Source organism: Plodia interpunctella, chromosome 22, assembly GCF_027563975.2.
Source record: "Plodia interpunctella isolate USDA-ARS_2022_Savannah chromosome 22, ilPloInte3.2, whole genome shotgun sequence".
NCBI classification, from domain to species: domain Eukaryota; kingdom Metazoa; phylum Arthropoda; class Insecta; order Lepidoptera; family Pyralidae; genus Plodia; species Plodia interpunctella.
Genome location: NC_071315.1, coordinates 1,918,098 through 1,937,353, shown reverse-complemented (window position 1 = coordinate 1,937,353; position 19,256 = coordinate 1,918,098). Strand labels below are relative to the sequence as shown.

General features: G+C 35.0%; 2 protein-coding genes across 8 annotated transcripts; both read right to left on the bottom strand.

The window, feature by feature from the left end:
* Nucleotides 1-533: 533 nt before the first annotated feature.
* On the bottom strand, nucleotides 534-8,303 carry LOC128679711 (KH domain-containing, RNA-binding, signal transduction-associated protein 2-like). 4 transcript variants are annotated; one of them, XM_053762120.2, is made up of 7 exons: nucleotides 7,968-8,303; nucleotides 7,376-7,500; nucleotides 7,070-7,179; nucleotides 6,543-6,748; nucleotides 4,547-4,806; nucleotides 3,727-3,951; nucleotides 534-2,485 (listed from the first exon to the last, which is right to left on the bottom strand). In XM_053762120.2, exons 1-6 carry the CDS (start codon nucleotides 8,164-8,166, stop codon nucleotides 3,742-3,744), a joined length of 1,110 nt encoding a protein of 369 aa, XP_053618095.1. In that variant the 5' UTR covers nucleotides 8,167-8,303; the 3' UTR covers nucleotides 534-2,485; nucleotides 3,727-3,741. The 4 variants fall into 4 exon arrangements, with proteins under 4 accessions (XP_053618095.1, XP_053618096.1, XP_053618094.1 ...); XM_053762121.2 differs by having other exon boundaries at nucleotides 3,740-3,951; XM_053762119.2 differs by having other exon boundaries at nucleotides 3,746-3,951.
* A 439-nt stretch (nucleotides 8,304-8,742) lies between these two features.
* Nucleotides 8,743-15,886, bottom strand: LOC128679696 (dynein light chain roadblock-type 2-like). 4 transcript variants are annotated; one of them, XM_064436691.1, is made up of 9 exons: nucleotides 15,691-15,886; nucleotides 14,689-14,770; nucleotides 13,923-14,023; nucleotides 12,218-12,369; nucleotides 11,753-11,860; nucleotides 10,766-10,856; nucleotides 9,994-10,081; nucleotides 9,649-9,749; nucleotides 8,743-9,079 (listed from the first exon to the last, which is right to left on the bottom strand). In XM_064436691.1, exons 6-9 carry the CDS (start codon nucleotides 10,820-10,822, stop codon nucleotides 8,939-8,941), a joined length of 387 nt encoding a protein of 128 aa, XP_064292761.1. In that variant the 5' UTR covers nucleotides 10,823-10,856; nucleotides 11,753-11,860; nucleotides 12,218-12,369; nucleotides 13,923-14,023; nucleotides 14,689-14,770; nucleotides 15,691-15,886; the 3' UTR covers nucleotides 8,743-8,938. The 4 variants fall into 4 exon arrangements, with proteins under 4 accessions (XP_064292761.1, XP_064292762.1, XP_053618074.1 ...); XM_064436692.1 differs by having other exon boundaries at nucleotides 11,786-11,860; XM_053762099.2 differs by lacking the exon at nucleotides 11,753-11,860 and having other exon boundaries at nucleotides 15,691-15,884.
* Between the last annotated feature and the right edge of the window lie 3,370 nt (nucleotides 15,887-19,256).

Here is a 19,256-nt window from a genome sequence, read left to right as displayed (position 1 = left end):
CATGGTATTAGTTTAGCGACAAATCTTACGTGCGAAAGAGACTGAGCGAATTGCGGTTTACGTTTATATAAGTACTGTCATACACAAGCTTTGAATGAGTAGTGATGGTAGAAAAAATATGTTTTTACAAAAATCTTATGTTCCCTAATCTCTAGAATTCAGATTTGGGAGTTGGTGACGATTCAACTTTAATGGAATTCAACATAATGGACGGGATCTGCAGCGTGCTCTGTCGCTCGCATAAAGCTGGAGCCCGCGTTATTTTTTTGATGTAAATATATATCTTATGTGTGGTTAGACTTCTTACGCAGTAAAAGGCATAAAATACGTGTACAATTTCTTAACTTGGTTTGAGATGTTGCCATGACAGTCTTTTAATTAGCCAATATTTTATTATCTCTCTGTCAATATTTTATTATCAGATCTCATCTTATGTAGAGGATCGAAGAGCTCACGGTCCGCCTCTGCATCTTTAGTTGTCAGACTATCCAATCAAAATGGAAGTTATTATTTGGTAAAATAAAACCAAAGAATGCAAAACAAATATTTAATGATTTTATCACAATTCGCACTTACCATTTTAAAACTTGAGACTGCACTAATAATAGGTACACATATATAAAACTAGACACACATATAAAACTAGAACTTATTTGCTAGTGAAATTCGCTAGGGACTGAATTATATAATGAATTTTTTTTTTAAATTATATAAGTGTGTAATCAAGATTTACTAAAAAAAATAAAAAAAAGTACATACCCATATCTTCCTGTCCTTCGTTCATCAGCCTTTTTTGTCCATCAATATATTATTTATTTTTTAAAGCATACCATATCCTCTGCATTTTAGGTGGACCACAATATTATCTCCCTTCAAAACTCTAATTTGAAGTATTTTAACGTTAGCTCTCTTTTTGGAGTCTTTTTTCAACATTTAAGAGGTTTTTTAATTACTAACCCTATATATTTGTGAACGAGTTTTTAGCAGCCAGCTTCTTTTTATCCATTTTTTTAAATAAATCTGTAACTTTTATGACGTCTAGGATCTAAATTTTAGTAATTTCTCGTACCTATGTATTTCCTTCTTCGGGTGTTTAATCTAGTAGTTTTAAAAATACTCCATATTTTAGCGATTAGCTTCTGGAATATAATATAAGGCCTGTGCAGTACATTTTTTTAACACTTGCGTTTATTTTATCCTTTTAGCAATCATTGCAATTTTTGTTTCTTGTAAATTGATTTATCTTTAAAATTGTAAAATATACTTACATTATACTTTATTTTGATTCTGGAACATTTATCGTTTTAATTCCGTCCTCCGACAAAATATTGTTCAATTTATTTCACAAAACAATACATTGTTTTGGAAACTACATGTTATGTTGATACTTTGTTATATTACATTTTTTTGTTAATTTAAACAAGTTTAACTTTACGTTGATGATGTTAGTTGATGCCATATTAAAACAAAAAATATATTATTGAATTCTATTCTGTACAATTTGGGCAGCCATCTTGGATTTGGATTTTGGAGAAACTACCTAGGTACTTCTAATTGGGTGTGCAAGTGATATAAGTCAGTGATGGCTGCCACCTTGATTTTTAGAAAAACATTGGACAGAATCTTGTATTTCTACAATATAGAATATGCATCTGCATATTCCATTGCGAACTATTCGTAATTTACTTCATGTTTATATAAAAATAGCTTTACATACTATTAATAAAGGATTTTATTCAACCAATTGTCTATAAAAATCAAAATCGATTAATTTATTTTTAAGATATTTTATTCATAGTCACACAAAGAGATACAATTATTTAATATAAGTTCAACATGTTCTAACGTGAACTTTAAGAGAAGACGAAACCATCCTGTGAAACATTTTTATTCAAATTTAATGTTGTTTTGGGTCTCGTCTCTCGTTTTAATCTAAGTGCATTTTTATAATTTTATTACGAAAGATTAAAATTAAAACATGTTGAAATATTGTTTTTATATCTAACACTATTTTCAAGGAACATGACTACACTTATTACAGAAAAATCTTTTTTTTTTTTATAAACGAAAAATATTGTTTTACCTAACTTCATTTCACAACATACTTATTTTCACATGATTACGTCCTAATCTTTTTGCAATTAACAGTAAGTTTTGTTTTCTGCATGCATTACTAAGTGCGACTTGTCTTGTCCTACATCTAGTTTGAGAAATAACTCAATATTATTTTAGTAAAAAAAGACATTTTGATTTGGTAATTTTACCAATCACTGCAACTCGATATTAGGAGTTTTGGTTCATTAAAATATATTTAAATTATGTTTTTTTTTAATTCTATTTTATGTTGTGTACTTGTTACGACGTACGTTTTTGAGAGTGGTCTTGAGCGAGGATTTGTTTTGATGTTTTTCATTTTCTGTGTTTTGTATGCGTTTTATCCCAGTTATCCCACTCACCTTATTGCGTACGTTTCTTCCCCACATTCCTGTAAACATATATCAATTCAGTATATTAGGGGAAAAGTACTATTTTGAAATTAAAAAAAAAATGAAAAAAATGAAAAAAGCAAAGGAAAAATAAGGAGAATAATGTTCAGAAATTCGAAAAAAAATAAATCATCAAATATGTTTTCCAAGTAATGTTACAGCGCGATTGTATAATAACCCAAACTTTTTTAAATACACAAATTTTACCAGGAATATATATATCTTTAAGTTAATGTACAAGATATGACAAAATCATACCCACATACAATACATATGAAGTGATAAGTAAGATACTTATGTAGATGCTTTATGTGAAGTTAAGTTTCAAGTTATTAAATGTTGTACTAGGTCATTTCTAGTACAGTTTGTTCAGAAAGGTAAGAAATAAAATGAGGGCGCTGTCTCCTGTTGATTGGCAACACTGGGCGTTCATCAACCAATCGGGACCATTATATTTGGTATTACAATGGCAAAAAAAATGTAGTTCGTCAAAAATCCGTTTTCTTCACTTTCTGGACAGACTGTACTAATTATATTAAGGTGAAATTTCGTATAGAGGAGATCCTTTATGCGAAAGCCTTATGCATTGGGTAGATATCAAAGATACAGTCTCTTATAACTTCTTATATTGGTGTTTATACACCCTGTAGTTTGAATCTTTTTCAACTTCGAAAAAAAAGGAAAAAGCGACAAAAACGTAGGGTGTGCAGGCGCAGGCTCGACCTCGACCATGATTTTAGTAAGGCAATGGACTGTTAATAACCAAACATGAGTAAACCTATAAACTGGTTCACATTGCACCTCGGACTTTGATCTCACAATTGAAATTAAGAAAAGCTTTAGTTTTTTATACTACCAAGCAGGCCATGCGGCATAATGGTAAGTGGTCACCGTTTGTAACAAAAGCAACGCCGACCTTGTGACCTAGGCTCTTTAAATTTTGCTTTGTCAACAGTTTTGATTTTTATAGTTTTTTTGTTCACACTGTAGCAAATAAACGATTTTTCTTTCTTTCATAGTTGATGGAGTTTAAATGCAATATTCAGTTTATATAGCGGATGGTCTAACTTAAAATGTGGCAAAGGTTTCATCGCGACACATAAATAACACGAAATACACGCGGGCGAAGTTGCAGGCAAAAACTAGTAATGTAATAAAGATGTGATCTGGTAACTATCACAAGCAGTACCGAGATAACAACGTGAACCACTATATATAATATACAAGCGGGCGCGCGCACATTAAACTCCGACCGTTACTTGGGCCGTGGGTAGGGCGACGCCCGCGCGAGGTGGCGGGCGCCGTGCTGCGGGCCCGGGGCCTGCGGCCGGCGGGTGCCCACTTCCCGCGCGGACGTCTTGAACTCGCGGCTGTCCTCTTTGTAGTAGGGGTCGTCCTCGTAGTAGCGGTCGTGGCGCTCGTAGTAGAAGTCCGGCTCGGGGGCGCCGCGGGGGGGACCGCGCACCTGGTTTATCCATACTAATATTATAAAGAGGAAAGATTCGTATTTTTGTTTGTAATGAATAAACTCAAACTACTGGGCGCATTTTGATGACATTTGCCATTAGGAGATAGGAGGGGGCGAGACTGGGCTAGTTATTAAAACCTTTTTTATTTAGATGATCAACGATCCAAATGTTAGTATCAATTGATTTAACAATATGTTTGTAAATTTTACCGTGAGACGGCAGAAGCAATAATCATGTTATTTTTGCTTCTGCCGTCTCATGCCACTAGATATGTTTACAGACAGACAGTAAAAAAACCTCCTCTTATCCTACTATTACAAATGCGAAAGTTTGTGGGGATGTGTGTATGCATGTTTGTTAATCTTTCATGCAAAATCAACTAGACCGATTGTTGTGAAATTTGGTACACAGGTAGAATGTAACAGGTGGAATAACACATAGGGTACTTTTATCCCGAAATTCCCACGAGAGCGAAGCCCGGGAGCGCAGTTAGTACTATATATACGGGAATAAACATTGTTATTTAAATCGGCTACATATAAAATTGTAATATATCTCCCGTAAGTTTCAATTAAGTTAGTATGAACTTACCGGCGGCTCAGGCATAGCATAGGGGTCATCATACGAGTAGCTGGTGTCCATAGCGTTGCGGGCCCTGTCCAGGATGCTGATGACCTTGGTCTTGGCGGGCATGGGGCGCTGGTGCGGCATCAGGGGCGCCATGCGGGGGCGCACGGGCCCGGGGCCCGCACGCGGCGGGGGACCTGCAACGACCGGCTCTTGGTAGGAGAATGATCGCTTCGTCACCGTGCATGTATTGTATGAGATGCGGTTGGGCCCCGGTCGTGTATCTGAGACAGACATCGAGCATGAAGTGCGCTAACTGATTGCTTAGTGGTTATTGGCACTTCACATCTCACCACCAAGTAGATTCGCAGTGAGACGCAGCTAACCAATTACAGTGCGCCATTGTGACGCGACGAATACCACGCCGCGATGCGATTGGTCAGCTGCGTCGCACTGTGAATTGGCTCGATTGTGAAATGCGAGTTGCAAATCCACATTAACACCCTTATGATCGATTTCCGTGCAACGCTAGGAAGTTTGTGACATTGATTCTATCATTATTCTAGATATAATTTTCTAAATAAGGATATAGGTAGCCAAATTAGGAGTTCTATACTCAACTTAGGATATGTACACCACTATTGATGTCAAAAATTCACTTAAAACCAAGTCTATTGCCAACTTCCTAAACTTTTCTCCAACGTCAATTAACAGACGTGAGTTCGATAACCAGCTGTGTGGCTTAAGTCCTAAGTCAGTTGGTTGACTGTGATGATTGCTAGTTTTAGTCAAATCTAGATAGAATCAATGTCAGAGCTTCTTGGATATGTTTTTGTGAGAGGCTAATGTTCAGTCTCCACTAGATCAAATAGATGCGTTTGAATATCCAATTAAAATTTCGTTATAAACAAATTTAATCACAATTAGCAATTAAAACACATCAATTGTTCTGTTGGAGACGGACCTTTATGTAACAATTTGTTTTATATCACTGTTGTGATGCACGGAATTCAACAATCTGTCAACAAGTCTGTCTAGATAGAGCGATCGGTTTTATTTATTTTTCATTGATTTTCTCAATAGGAAAGAAAATAGAATAGAACAGAGGTAGGCATCACACCCATTCTGGCAAGCAGACTTTCATTTAAAAATTCACTAAAATGTCCTTAGACATGCTTAACATTGACAATGAAGTAGGAGACTCTCAGCTCTCAACGTAAAGTATGTCTAGTCTACACTTTAAAGCTCACTTTTCAATGAAGTTCATCTTGCCCGATGGGAGCGGTGTGAGTGCGCTTATGACCCGTGCGCGTTTATAATTACATTTTCATAGTAGATAATAATTGTAACAACTCAGCCAACTATGTAGCACTGTTGCGCGACGACAACCACAGCATAATTTGATTGGTTGAAAAGGGGTTGTTATTCAAGATGGCTGCCAATAAAGCTATAAGCTAATAATAGTGTTATAGGCGACTTTTAAGTCCAACACTCTCATACTCAACATAGCAAGCAGTATATCGCTTTATCTGACAGATTCAAATAAAAAAATGGGTTTTAATTTTTATATGACACTAACATATTCTATAAGTTTCAAAGCAATTTCTTATAAATCTTAAAAATCCACAGAAATATAATAGAACTAAAAAACTTAAATTATTTTTTTATTTGAACACACAAATTTTTGAAACCAGTTGGTTTTAAATAAAAAATATTTCTACATAATGAGGAATGTAATGAAGCCCCACACTTTCTTGTAGAGGTATCCTCAAGAACCTTCCTTAGTCACTTTGAACTATCGTTCACTAACAAACTAACTAGGAAGGACTAAGGAATGAAAAGATTGACAAGAAGCTGAATGTAAAATCACGACAAATCTTCGCAATATTATGGCAACAAATTATTTTTAATAACAGATGAACAAATTTTTTTTAACTAGTGTTAGTGTCAGAACAACTAGTGTTAGTCATATTAATTTTATTAAAGTTAAATAAAAGCTTGTAAAAAAGTGCTAACTTACCTCTGTCCATAATTTCCCTCATCTGATTTTGCCTGATCATGTCATTGGTGTCTGGGATGAGGTATTTTTTCACCTCTGCTAAGGCATACGCAATCCTAGCATGAGCTTCTGCGGGGGGTGCCAGAGCTGATATCTCTACATGGAGCTCGTCCATCAAGTGTGCATATTTAGGATCTAGAGAGTTCCGTAATTCTTCTTCCTTTTGCCTGTGAAAAATAAGCTAAGATTTACAATACAAAATATATTTATTTAATTATTTTTCCCATAATTAATCATCAAACACATTTGACTGGCTAATTTTAGACTGATATGTAAAGAGGAAATGTAATTTATGTTTACAGTTTTTTAAAATATGTTTATAGTTTATTCTACAGTAGGAGACACCCTTCAATAGACAAAGTAAGTTGATTAGGTTTACTACAATTTACAATAACTATTTTTCACTAATAAATTATTTGATTGTTCGATATCGTTCTGTGGGTTATAATCTGACTAAACATGCAAGTGGGTTTAAGTGAATTATGTACCTGTCTTTCATTGACCCCCGTCCAAGAACAGCCATTTTACACATAGTCTCCTCCTGCATTTGTTTCATTGTGTTGCCTTTTGGACCCAAGAGTTTGCCCACAAAGTTGAACTAAAATAAAAATTAAATTTTATTGGTGTAGAAGACCTGATGGCCACAAAGTGGCACATATGGAAATAAAATATTCTAGTGTTGGAGGCCAAGATCCAAGTTTTGAGTAACTGAAGCACAGAAGTAATAATGAAAAGTTGTTACAGGGTCAAATGTTGTAATCCATATAAATTAAATGATTTTCAAGTTTTCTCACCTTTGGATGTTCCTTGATAGGCACCAAAACCTTGACTGTCACTTTGACTGGTTTCTCACGATACACATCTAAATATCTTGCATCCCTCAATGGTAACCGCCCAGTCGCTTGTACTCTGGTCACCTCTGCAAAATTAAATTATTTTTTGTTTTATAAATGTGTTATATGAGCTTTCATAGAAATTTATTCCTATAATCCATTCAGTGGTTTAGCTGTGAAGTGAGACTTTCTCATATTACAATATGGATGATAAGTTCGACATTTATTACTATGAATTTCATACTAATTTTATGACGATATACAAAAATCAATAAATTTATGTCCCATGTAGGTAGGTAACCAATTACGCGCTGCAGGTCATGGACTTGGTGATTCATTGATTTCCATGTTTTTTTGCAAGACCATGAATGATGCAACACTTTTTTCAGGTCAATGAACTAAAAGATTGCGAATGTTGGCAATTTCTCCGATTTTTATCAATACAACATGCGAGATCTATACAAAAATATCGAGTAGGTACACAGCTACATAGGTACCTAGTGTAAGCGTCCAAATCAAATAGGTAAGAAATTACTATGATATTTGTACTAACCTCCATCAAGTAATTTTATTGATAATGGAAACTTTTGAGTGTTAAGTTTGATTTTTTCGCTGAGCAGTTCTCGCATGTATTCGCCGGCTTTTTCATTGAGTTTCGTTCCATCCTCGCCATCTTGCTCCTGATCTTCTTGGTGTTCTCGTTTGAAATCACCAGTATTATAGCCATTCTTATTATCATATTGTTGCGACATGTTCACAAAAGCTCAAAGCAAACACAAATTCACTGGAAATAACAAATTATTCACAATAATCAAAAACGCAGCTCCGGTCTCTACGCACAATCAACAAGAGACAGACGCCAGCCAGCCCAGCCAATGACAATTGAAACATGGCGTGTTGTGTACATCCGGTGTTCTGCTATTGGTGGGTTTATTTCAGTGTTGCCAGAAATCGTAGCCTTGCTGGCTATTTCAAATCCAGCTAATGGATTCAGTGGCATTGGATCCAACGACTGGATTCTGTAAGTACTTAACCATCAATTTGTTTCATTCTAGAATAGGACCGCTCCATATCCTCCCGTGGATGTCGTACGAGGCGACTAAGGGACGCAGCCTATGCAGTTGACATTCCCAATAACATTCCCAATGAGGGTCCGACATGCGGCCGGTTGTAAAATCACAGCCGAATCTTCAAATTTCTAAATATTTTTTATTCTGTTCCCGGGCTTCGCGATTTCACAACCCGAACGCAACCGGGATGCCAGCCATGCAGAGATGAGATGGATGAAAAATTTCGGTGTTACAGAGTTGAAGAAAAAAAAAACATTATTTTTATTTTTCAAACATTTCTATTTTTACATTTGTAAATAAAATTACAATAAATAATTATTTGGTAGGTATAAAAATGTACAGTACATACAATTAATTAACTAATATGTGATACACCCATGGAATATAGAAAACAGTTTTCTGAGTTCCGCATCACACCTCATACTACGCTAGTTTATGGTAGTGCGATTGGACTTTATTTCTTTATGGATTTGTTTAATTTGGAGAGTGTCCTGAATTGTTGAATGACAATGATACTAAATTCAGCATGTGGAGCTACCATCATCTCGAGTTTTTTCGTGTTCACTCTCAAAACCAAAACTTCATCGAAGGGATCCTGAAAAAAATGTTTGTCAAGAGTAGTTTTAACTTAATAGTTCATCAATAACAAAGGCATTATTTACATCAATTTAACATTATTATAAATTAAATGTGACTAATATAACGAATAAGACTAATTAATTTTAAAATAATTTGATAATGCTTGTACATTGTACTGAATTTTTGTACTTTAATTTTGTTTGCCCAATGGCGGGATATAGTGTATATATATTTTTGTACTATCTGTGTATATTTCATGGATTTAATAAGCGGAGTGCCTACTAATTCCATGGTGTATTTTCACAAAAATGTCACCTGTTTAATCTATGTTCAACAAAAAAAACTCATTTGAGTTTGGCAAAGACAATTAATTATAGACTATACGATTATAGCTAGCGTATCCAAATGAGATGGAACATTTCTATACAACTTCCCGGCCATCTCATTCGACAGATTGAGCGTTATAAAACCAGGCACACGATGAAGGACAAAAGATATTAGTTCTCTGCTCTGTCCTGTTTCTTCTCGTGTATTTCTAATACGTTCTTTCTCTGTTATATTTCTATAGTTTCTCTATAACTTTACCATATCTTTTATTGAAGCTTGAGTGAATGATCCCAGTCGTCTCAAAGCCGCTCCATAATTGTTAGCCGCCATTAAATTGGTATTTGTTAAAATAGGTGCACCTAAAAAAAATATAATTATTGAAACATATGTGTATGACATGATAATTATATGTCTAACCGATTTCGGCTATAGTTACCATCCATCGTATTCCTCCGAGTTACAATGCCTTAGATTCTATAGGGAAGTAACTGAGAGAAAATTTGAAGAAGATCTTACAAATTTTTATAGGCAATTCTGTTTTTCGAAGTTCATAACAACTATGAATTAAAGTCGAGAAACAGAATTACTTAAATATAAATGTACCTTCTTTATTAGTCATAATAACTCCACCCACAGAATCGTCATTCATGATCCTGTCTACCATCGGGTTCACCTTGTTTAACAAGGCAGTCTGAAATAGGCAGTTATAGTAATGAGCAAATATCTTGGTTTTCAAAGTGTACGTACTATAATTTTGATATGTAAGTACATTGTCAACATTATTTACCTAACTATTTTTTATAAGTACCGACTGATAGCAGGTGGATTCTTTTTATTTTCTTTTTATTGGAAATTTGAGAGCGTTTTACTCTCTATCTGGCTTATAATTTCAGTATTGGCTCTCCCTATTATTCATAAAAAATTTAGTGTCATCATTCTTGGCCCGACCATGGCGGAAATTTAAAATGCGAATGCAGCACAAATATGTTACAAATATGTTTGTCTCTTTCTATCGACTTCAAATTTATAAAGTGCGATAGTGACAAAACATATTTTAGCTTAAAGTATGTTTTAACTGTTTCATGAACGGGGTCAGAATACAAAATAATAAATCGAATCTAAGCTTATTGGTTTAGTTAATTATGACTTGAACATTCTGCAAATTCGTCGTAGGTATTTATTCTTTGTAAAATATAACTGAGTAAAATATGCCAGGAGGACGAACGATACATTCGAAATGAGAGCGACAGAGAAAGATGTATTATTTTCATATAATTTGACAACTGTCAGAGTATGTCTCTGTTCTAAGGTCCAAGTAGTATATAATCTGTGGTAAGGTGATGACACGGGGTGATGGATGATGAAAATTAATTACCGTTTCAACAAGCCACTCGTCTTTCTTATCTTTGAGTAAGTTATGCAATATCTTCATGATTTCGCCGGTAAATATCCTGTAGAAAAGTATCCTGTAAAATAATAATCCTGTAATGTAATATGATCTATGGCAGAATACTTCGGTCTCATTTATCATTTCTTTTTTTAATTTTCCCTGATCCTTCAAGATGATACAGTGTCAAGTTGACTTTTGGCGGTAAATTGATGACATTTTTCCAACTTTCCCACCCACTTGGATTTATTTACCCACTTTGACTAAAACTTTTTTCATGTGTATGAAGTTAAAATATAACGTTACATTTTTTATTATGCCAGCTCTAAATAGTCGCCACTGATCGTAGCGAATCTACGAACTTATTCTGTACGAACTGTGTATGACAGATATCGACGGATTGGATTGAAAGTATATATTATCTAGTTTGTCTATACATGGTCTAGTTTAATATGTGAACTTTTTATTATACCAAGGAAAAACGAGGAATGTACTTTGAAACCGCCAATTATAGGTACCCATTTTGTAACATCACGTTTTAGTTTCGCAAATAAAAAAAAAATGTTAAGAATGTGACAGTGGCGTTTAGCGTGGCGTTAGTATCATAATTATAGTGCATTGAACAGCTCACAGATGGCACTGAACGAAAATAAAACGCGCTATGGTTTCGTTTTTAAAAATGTATGAAAACTTTGGACGAGCTTATCAATCAGCACAGTATAATAAAGAGTATACCAATTACAGTTTTTGTAAGCTGATATACGAGTTCGTATTCAAGCTTAAATAAAGTTAAATCAAAACATCTTTATTCGTGAAAATAAGTTATGTAAAAGGATGGTGTTTTTTAATAGCTCTCTTATTTTTAACCTACTGACAAAATCATGTCATAATATCCTAAAAAAAGCAAACAAGAAATTATTATTAATTCTAATTGTTGTTAAAGAGACTTTGGTCAAATGATAATAAATTATGTACGTTCATTAAATCATAAGCTAAGAAGAAGTTAACCGAGGACTTCCTCCGTTGGGATCCGATCCTGAGTGCACCAATTATGCTCATCATAATAATCCATTGTCATGGAAACTGAAACGAGACATGGAAAATTTCAACTCAATAGAACAAGCGGAATAAGATTACAGACAAACAGATGGAACAGGGAAACTGATTAAAACCTTGTAAAAAGTAAAAATAATGAAGTAAACGTAACAAGAATATTAGATTACTAGATGTTGTCCGGGGCTTCGCTCCCGTGGGATTTTTGAGATAAAATATAGCCTATAACAATCTTGGATAATGTACTTTTCTAATAGTGAAAGACTTTTTTAAATCGGTGCGGTAATTTTGGAGATTATCCGGCTCAAACATTATAAACTCACAAACGCTTACCTCTTTATGATAATAGTATAGAAGAAATAGTAAGTTATTTCACAAAAATCTCACCGCTAATACCCTCTTTTTTGTTTCTGTTTATTCTTCTTCGTCTTCTTCTTCACCCTGTTGACGACGCATGCATAGAATTCACTGCCTGTTGCCACCAACACTTCAAACTGTTCCGTTTCGATTCTGAACGCCAATAGTTCGTCGAATACATCCTGTAGGCCATGACTTTTGAGAAAAGGTCGATTAACTAACATTACAGTAAAGTAGTAACACTATGATTAATGAACATTATAGTAAGAGAGAGAGAATGAACATAATATACTAGCTATTGCCCGCGGCTTCGCCCGAAGTCCACTGCGAAATCGGAACAGACATGATTGTAATACAAATTTTCCATTATAGTAATTTGGCGATTGATTTTTGTAAAAAAAATAGCCTATGTTTGAACGGGGGTTTTTAACTACATGCATACCAAATTTAATCAAAATCAGACCAGCGGTTTAGTCGTGAAAGCGTAACAGACTTTCGCATTTATAATATTGGTATCCACTAAGATGGCACATATGTTTATTTTGTTTATAGTGGATGGCTATGGATTTTTATCAGTCCTCGATCACAATCAATCATGTTTTTTGTAAGTATATTTTTTGACCATGTACCTACTTCGTCATAATTAGAAGAAAATGTGCGAAAACAATAATGGTGTTGTTTTTTTCGCATAATTAATTAGGTACCTATGTTTTTTCTAATGTATAACATAATTTAATTTTTTAATTTTTTTTTCCGGCATAATCAAATCAAATTTCCGACCAACACTGTTTAAATAGGTTTCTTTCGACGTTTCTTCTCAGCAGCAGTGGTCGTTCCGAAATGCCAGTACTTTGTAGCTATTTGTGAAACACTATATATTTGACATTTGACGTGAAAATGTGCTCGTGAAGGTCTAATTTCTGAATAAATGCTTCGATTTTGGCATTAGCATTTATTCAGAAATGAGACCTTTACATAGTTTATCACTTCGGTTCACCCGTTTTGTGAGGCCATGTCTTGCGTAAACTAGTGAATTACATTAACAAATGTCTGGGTATACCGCTCCCGCCCTACTGGCAGAAGGCAAACCCAAGAAATGCTGGCTTGATGTCGTCAAGGATGATATGCGTGACAATGGTCTGACAACTAGGGATGCCGAAGACTATGCGAATTGAAGGAGTAAAAACGGGGCTCTACTACTCTATGGTGGAAGCCAAAGTTACAAAGACACGTTAATATTATTACATCAGCAGAACAGGATATGGAGTGGTCCTATTCTAGGATGGGAACATGGTATCCTAATCCTAAGTAATATTATAAATTCGAAAGTAAGTTTGTTTGCTTTTTATCTCTTCACGCTCTGTCTGCTTAACCAATCTTCTTGAAATTTTGCATACATATAGTTTGAAGTATGGAGAAGGACATAGTGTATCTTTCATCCCAAAAACACTGTTGCAGTTGGGAAGAAAAATAACTGTTACAGTTGGGAAATACCACTTGCTTCCGGTGAAGGAAAACATCGCGAGGAAACTTGCACACTGGTGCATAGTTAGATCACTAGTGTGTATGCAACTACCGGACACTAGATGGCGGTAAGTAGTCGTAAAAGTCATGTCAGATGTCACCACCTGACACCAGTGCTAGCAATAACACACTCGATATGATTATTATGAGTGGTAAAACCAGCGGGCAAAAGCTAAGTTACTAATAAAACGTACGTAAATACCGTACTTACAATTTCATTAACCGCGTGCTTAAACAACGTGGCCAGTTTAGGCAAACTGGGTGCAAATTTCTGTGACATCGCTTCTGGCAAGGTAGCTAGTTGAGCTTGATCTGCAAAAATAAATGTGGCGTTCCAATTAAAAGGGTACCACTGGGCAGGTTCTACTTTCTGAGATAATTGAGATTTTGTGGAAAAAGGGTGGAGAATTGGCATTTTGGTATTTTAATTGATTTTAATGCAACATGCAAAGGGCTACGTTTTTATATCATAAACTTCTCTAAATCATGTACGACGTGAGAAAATTGAAATTATATGCTTTGTAACTAGAACCCTAGCTAGCTATTACAGTTCAAACTTTCAATGCAGTTTCCCAATAATTTGATTTTAGTAAGTGTGAACTTAAAATTTTCCAATAAATGTGGATAAAGTTAATTGTTTTCTTATTCCATATGATCAACCAAATATTTCACTATATAAATACAGTCTTAACTCAAAACCAAAGGTACTGTTTTTCGCGCGTGTCTTGTATGTATATATGTGATATTCTTTATAACCTCATATCTCCAAAACCGCTGACAGTCTTAGCTGCCCGGTGTTCTTAGATAGGTGACGTTAAAACAAACATGGCGGCTGTGAAACGCCATTGGAATTGATGAAAAACATTTTTTTTCGAATACTACAATATGTGTATCAAATTAAAGGGCTCAACACGAGGATATTAAAGCGGGCCGGTTTTTGCTTTTTAAATTTTTTGCTTGTAATCACATAATATTACCATTTTTTATAAATAGCACTCCCATTACAGTTTGATGTGCTTCTATTCTCTGAAGTATTCCCATGACGTCATCGTCGAAGTGCTGGAAACATGTATTATATTATACGACTCCACTTTTGTGGGAACTTAGGAATAAGAAGTAGATATCCCATATACTATTCCAGATTCGTGGTGGGTGGTTTCCGCCCTAGAATAGGACCATGCCCAAGAACCATGCCCAATAGCTCCGTTGCTCACCGTCGTTCTCCGTCACATTGACGCGCGTGAACGGATCAAACGCGGAACAACGTAGGAATCGTATGAATTTTCGACGTATGTCAACACACATCCAGTGTTAAAACCTATGGAAAACATCGGAATACAAAGTAACAATGGGGTATGGCTCTCAGAGATATAAACAACATTCCCAAAAAAGGTTTACGTCAGGCAGGAACAAATCTCCAAATCTTAAATAATATTTTTCTCAAGTGAGCCGGTGCAAAGACAGTCTGGCTAGGTGGGGTATGCTTGACCAGTCTCAGAACATGTGCGATTGTGGCTTCTCCACGCAATCGATGGCTTATCTCCTCGTCTGTCCCGAGTGCCCAAATACCTGTACTCGAGCTGACTTGATGTCAGCTTCCGATGAAGCCATCGAAGTGGCTCGGCTCTGGCAAGAATATATTTAGCACCCAATAAAGCGTTGTAGATTTGTCATCGACACGCAAAAAAGAAGAAGCACTCATAATACTGTGGTTTAAGTGTATACATAGGTAAGCGTTTGTGAGTGTGTGAGTTTGTATGTTTGAGGCGGTTAATCTCCGAAACTACTGAACCGATTTCAAAAATTCTTTAACAATTAGAAAGGTACATTATCTAAGATTGCTATAGGCTATATTTTATCTCAAAAATCCTATGAGAGTGAAGTGTATAAATAAATATCTAGTAGTGTATAATAAATAGTTTTATTTGATGTTGAAATATCATTGACACGATGATGAAATTAATGGTTTAAGTACTTACAGAGGGAACATTACCCTTCTTCATTTTATCCACAAGATTCTTCATAGCCATGATGTTAAATAATCTGATCACAAAATAAATACAATCTAAAAATCATACAAAAAAACTATAAATGTTTCAAAATATGAAGCAAATCGTATAAAAATAATATACGTCAGGAGTATTCATTTTATAATCTCGTAGGTCAAAATTATAACCAGGAAATGTTAGTATTTCATATATATATACATGTCTATTTAAATGTTTGTAACGAATGCGCTCAAAAAATACTGGAGCGTTTTGACTAATTTTTTGTGTGAATTTATTCAAGTCGATTAATATAACCATTTAACAACATTAAGACAATATTTCTAGAGTGTACCTATGCGATTACTTGCCAGTAGATGTCCGTAGGAAAGTCAAGCCTATAAGCGACTCGAATAGATATACTAAACCTTCATAAATATAGGTCATTTTTCATTTCGAAATCGTTTCTATATTTCTTTTTCTATGCACGTTTTGCGGGCTTCCCAGGGTCCGCGTTCTTACTTTTTATTCTTCACTTCGCACGGTCGTCGGCATCCCTAGTTATCACACCATTGTCACGTATATCATCCTTGACGATATCAAGCCAGCACTTCTTGGGTTTGCCTATCAGCCAGGACTAGCCGCAAACCTGAAGCAAAATATGTAGTAGGGAGTAGAAACATCTTAGTAAATGACCCACAATATGAAGAAGAAGCTTATGTTACTTAAGAAAATATAAATTGTACAAAAAGTGCAATATAAATAACTGGTCAAGTGCGGGTGACTCGGCCGAGGAGGGTTCCGCAAGATTGGCTTTTAACTACTTTTAAACTTTCGCGTTGCATAATTATATATTAAACGACTGGTATTAAACGCACACATACCTTTTTTATCTCCCAAATGTTTAGCGTTTTATACCTGTTGTTTAATATGTAAAAGATTGGCTGTTTATAAATACTTACCATACATATTAACAGTTTTCAGATCTTCTCCTTAATTTGTTTTGTAAGACCTTACTTGTTGTCATTTAAGTAGATTTTGATTCCTGGTATCATGAATTACGAACTCGCATATCTAATATTGAATATGAATACTCAGGTCCAGGATCGTTAAAGCTGTGAAAAAATCATCAATCAAAACATACTACGACCATTTATGCGGACTTATTAAATCTGTCACGCTTTCACGGCAAAACCGCTGGACCGAATTTGATAAAACTTGGAATAGGTATAGTTAATGACCAGGGCTTAGGTAAGTAAAGGCTACCGCGAGTTGTGCTTCTGACAATATCTAGCTTTATATCAACTTGATAAATCTAAACTTTCCTGAGAAAAGGAGTCAGACGAACAATGTAGTGGTGCCATGAGAGTTCCATTTTTATATTTTCAGTTACGGTACCCTAAAACGCAATCGCTTGGTGTTCCAGCCGCCAACTTTCTAGAACTTTCCTCATAAAACTGCAGTTAATGGACCGCGGACAAACATTGCTTTTAATAACTGTTACTATTTGAGAAATTGTGCATTTTACGGCACTTGAGTATGGTATTATGTAGAAAGGTTCGTATTCGTATCATGCTACTTAGTCACACATACACACGCTAGTACAATATCACATTATTATCCCTTATATCGACAACTTGCTTCCGGAGAAGGAAAACATCGTGAGGAAACCTGCTCACTGTTTGATTATTAACTTGTTGTTTATTGCGTATTTTGTATGAGTGAATTTATTTACCGCAATAAAATGCATAACAATGTATACCCAAAGTTAGGCAACGTCAAATTTGACTGTGCATCTCACCCTAAGTTTTGTCACAAAAAATACTACTTACGAACTTGTGTGAGAAAGTTTGTATGAGAAGAAAGCAATTTGTCCAGTTCAAAGGTTTTCACGTTAAACACGTTTTAGCTAACTTGGTTTTTTGATAATATTGCCAGAAAGAAACTGACTTCCTGTTAAATATGCGTTATGAAAATGAATGCAAAGACAAAGCAATTCGACTCTCTCACCATTGCTCGACAACTAAAATGATGAGACCCGATTTTTTTTTTCATAGTCGTATTCCTCATGGCTGAGGCTCGTGGTCATTACGTGGATTAAGCACACACAACAACTTTCTTGGCATTAGTAATGGAGTGGTTTGCCATTGCCTTCTCCATTATAAATTTGTAAGTCTGTCTCTCTGTTCCGCTTTCGCAGATTAATACACGCGGGCAAAAGCTAGTTAAGTTTACCATTACCTTCTTCATTTCACACACGAGTTGATAATCAACCAGTGTGCAGGTTTCCTCACGATGTTTTACTTCACCGAATGCATTGGTGGTCGATGAAAACGACTATATCTGAGTCAGATTGGTATACAAACTCATGTGGCACGAGTAGGATTCGAACCTGGGACCTTTCGATCCACAGGCGCGCGTCTCAACCATTACACCACCACCGATACCTTAACCATTACTTCACGAGACTCGATAATGGTGAGATATCAATATTAAACTCACATTAATAGATTTTTTTAGTTTACTTTCTAGTCTAGTTTACTTTTTAGTCTTCATTCCACGGGAGCAGAACTGGTTGCGCAGATAGTATTATACATTGTTCAGTTCAAGTTAGATTAAACAAAATTAGTCTCGAAGGCTTTAACTTCGCCCAGTCATCATTGTTGGGTGGTAGTACCTTCCTATTGGTTGTATTTTTATCATATGTCACCCTATAATATTATAATCCTATAATTATATCATAACTATAATATTATAAATGTGAAAAAAGGTTTGTTTTGTTACCTCTAAATGCTCTATATATTCAACCAATCTTCTTGAAATTTTGCATACATATAATTTAAAGTACGGAGGACATAGGGTACCTTTCATCCTGGAAAAATATTTTATAACATTAGTTAGTTAAAGGCTATTTTATAACATTAGTTAGGATTAGAATTAAGATTTGTATCTATCAATCTGTCAATATATATAAGTCTTCCGTTACTGAGTGGCTGATTGACTGACTGACTGACCGACAACGTACAGTCGAAACTACTGGGCGTATGAAGCTGATATTTTGGTATTATTATATTTGGTATAAGTAGGTTCCCTGAGGATTTTTGGAAATTCTACCACTAAGGGGGTGAAAGGAATGAAAAGCTTTTATATATAAGTTTGTGGGATTTGAAAAATTGAATTTTTGTTGTTTACAATAAATCAATAAAAACGTGTTTCGGATTTTTCTTAAAATTAACCCTCAACCCCTATCCTATAAGATTCAACGTTTTGTGTGGATTGGGCTCGCGCAATATATTTTTATTTAAATCATTGAGTACCAGTGGTATGGTTTTATGTGTTTGTGCCGGAGTTTAACTTTTGTGGAGGACAATCAATGTCGATATTATCTAATATTATAAATGCGAAAGTTTGTGAGAATGTTTGTTATTCTTTCAAGCAAAATCTACTGAAATTTGGTACACGGGTAGAATATAAGAACAAAATAATATGTGAAAAAAGGGACCACACATGGCACGATGCCTCAAATTTAAGTTTATTGTGTTCTGTTCTAGCTATTGGTT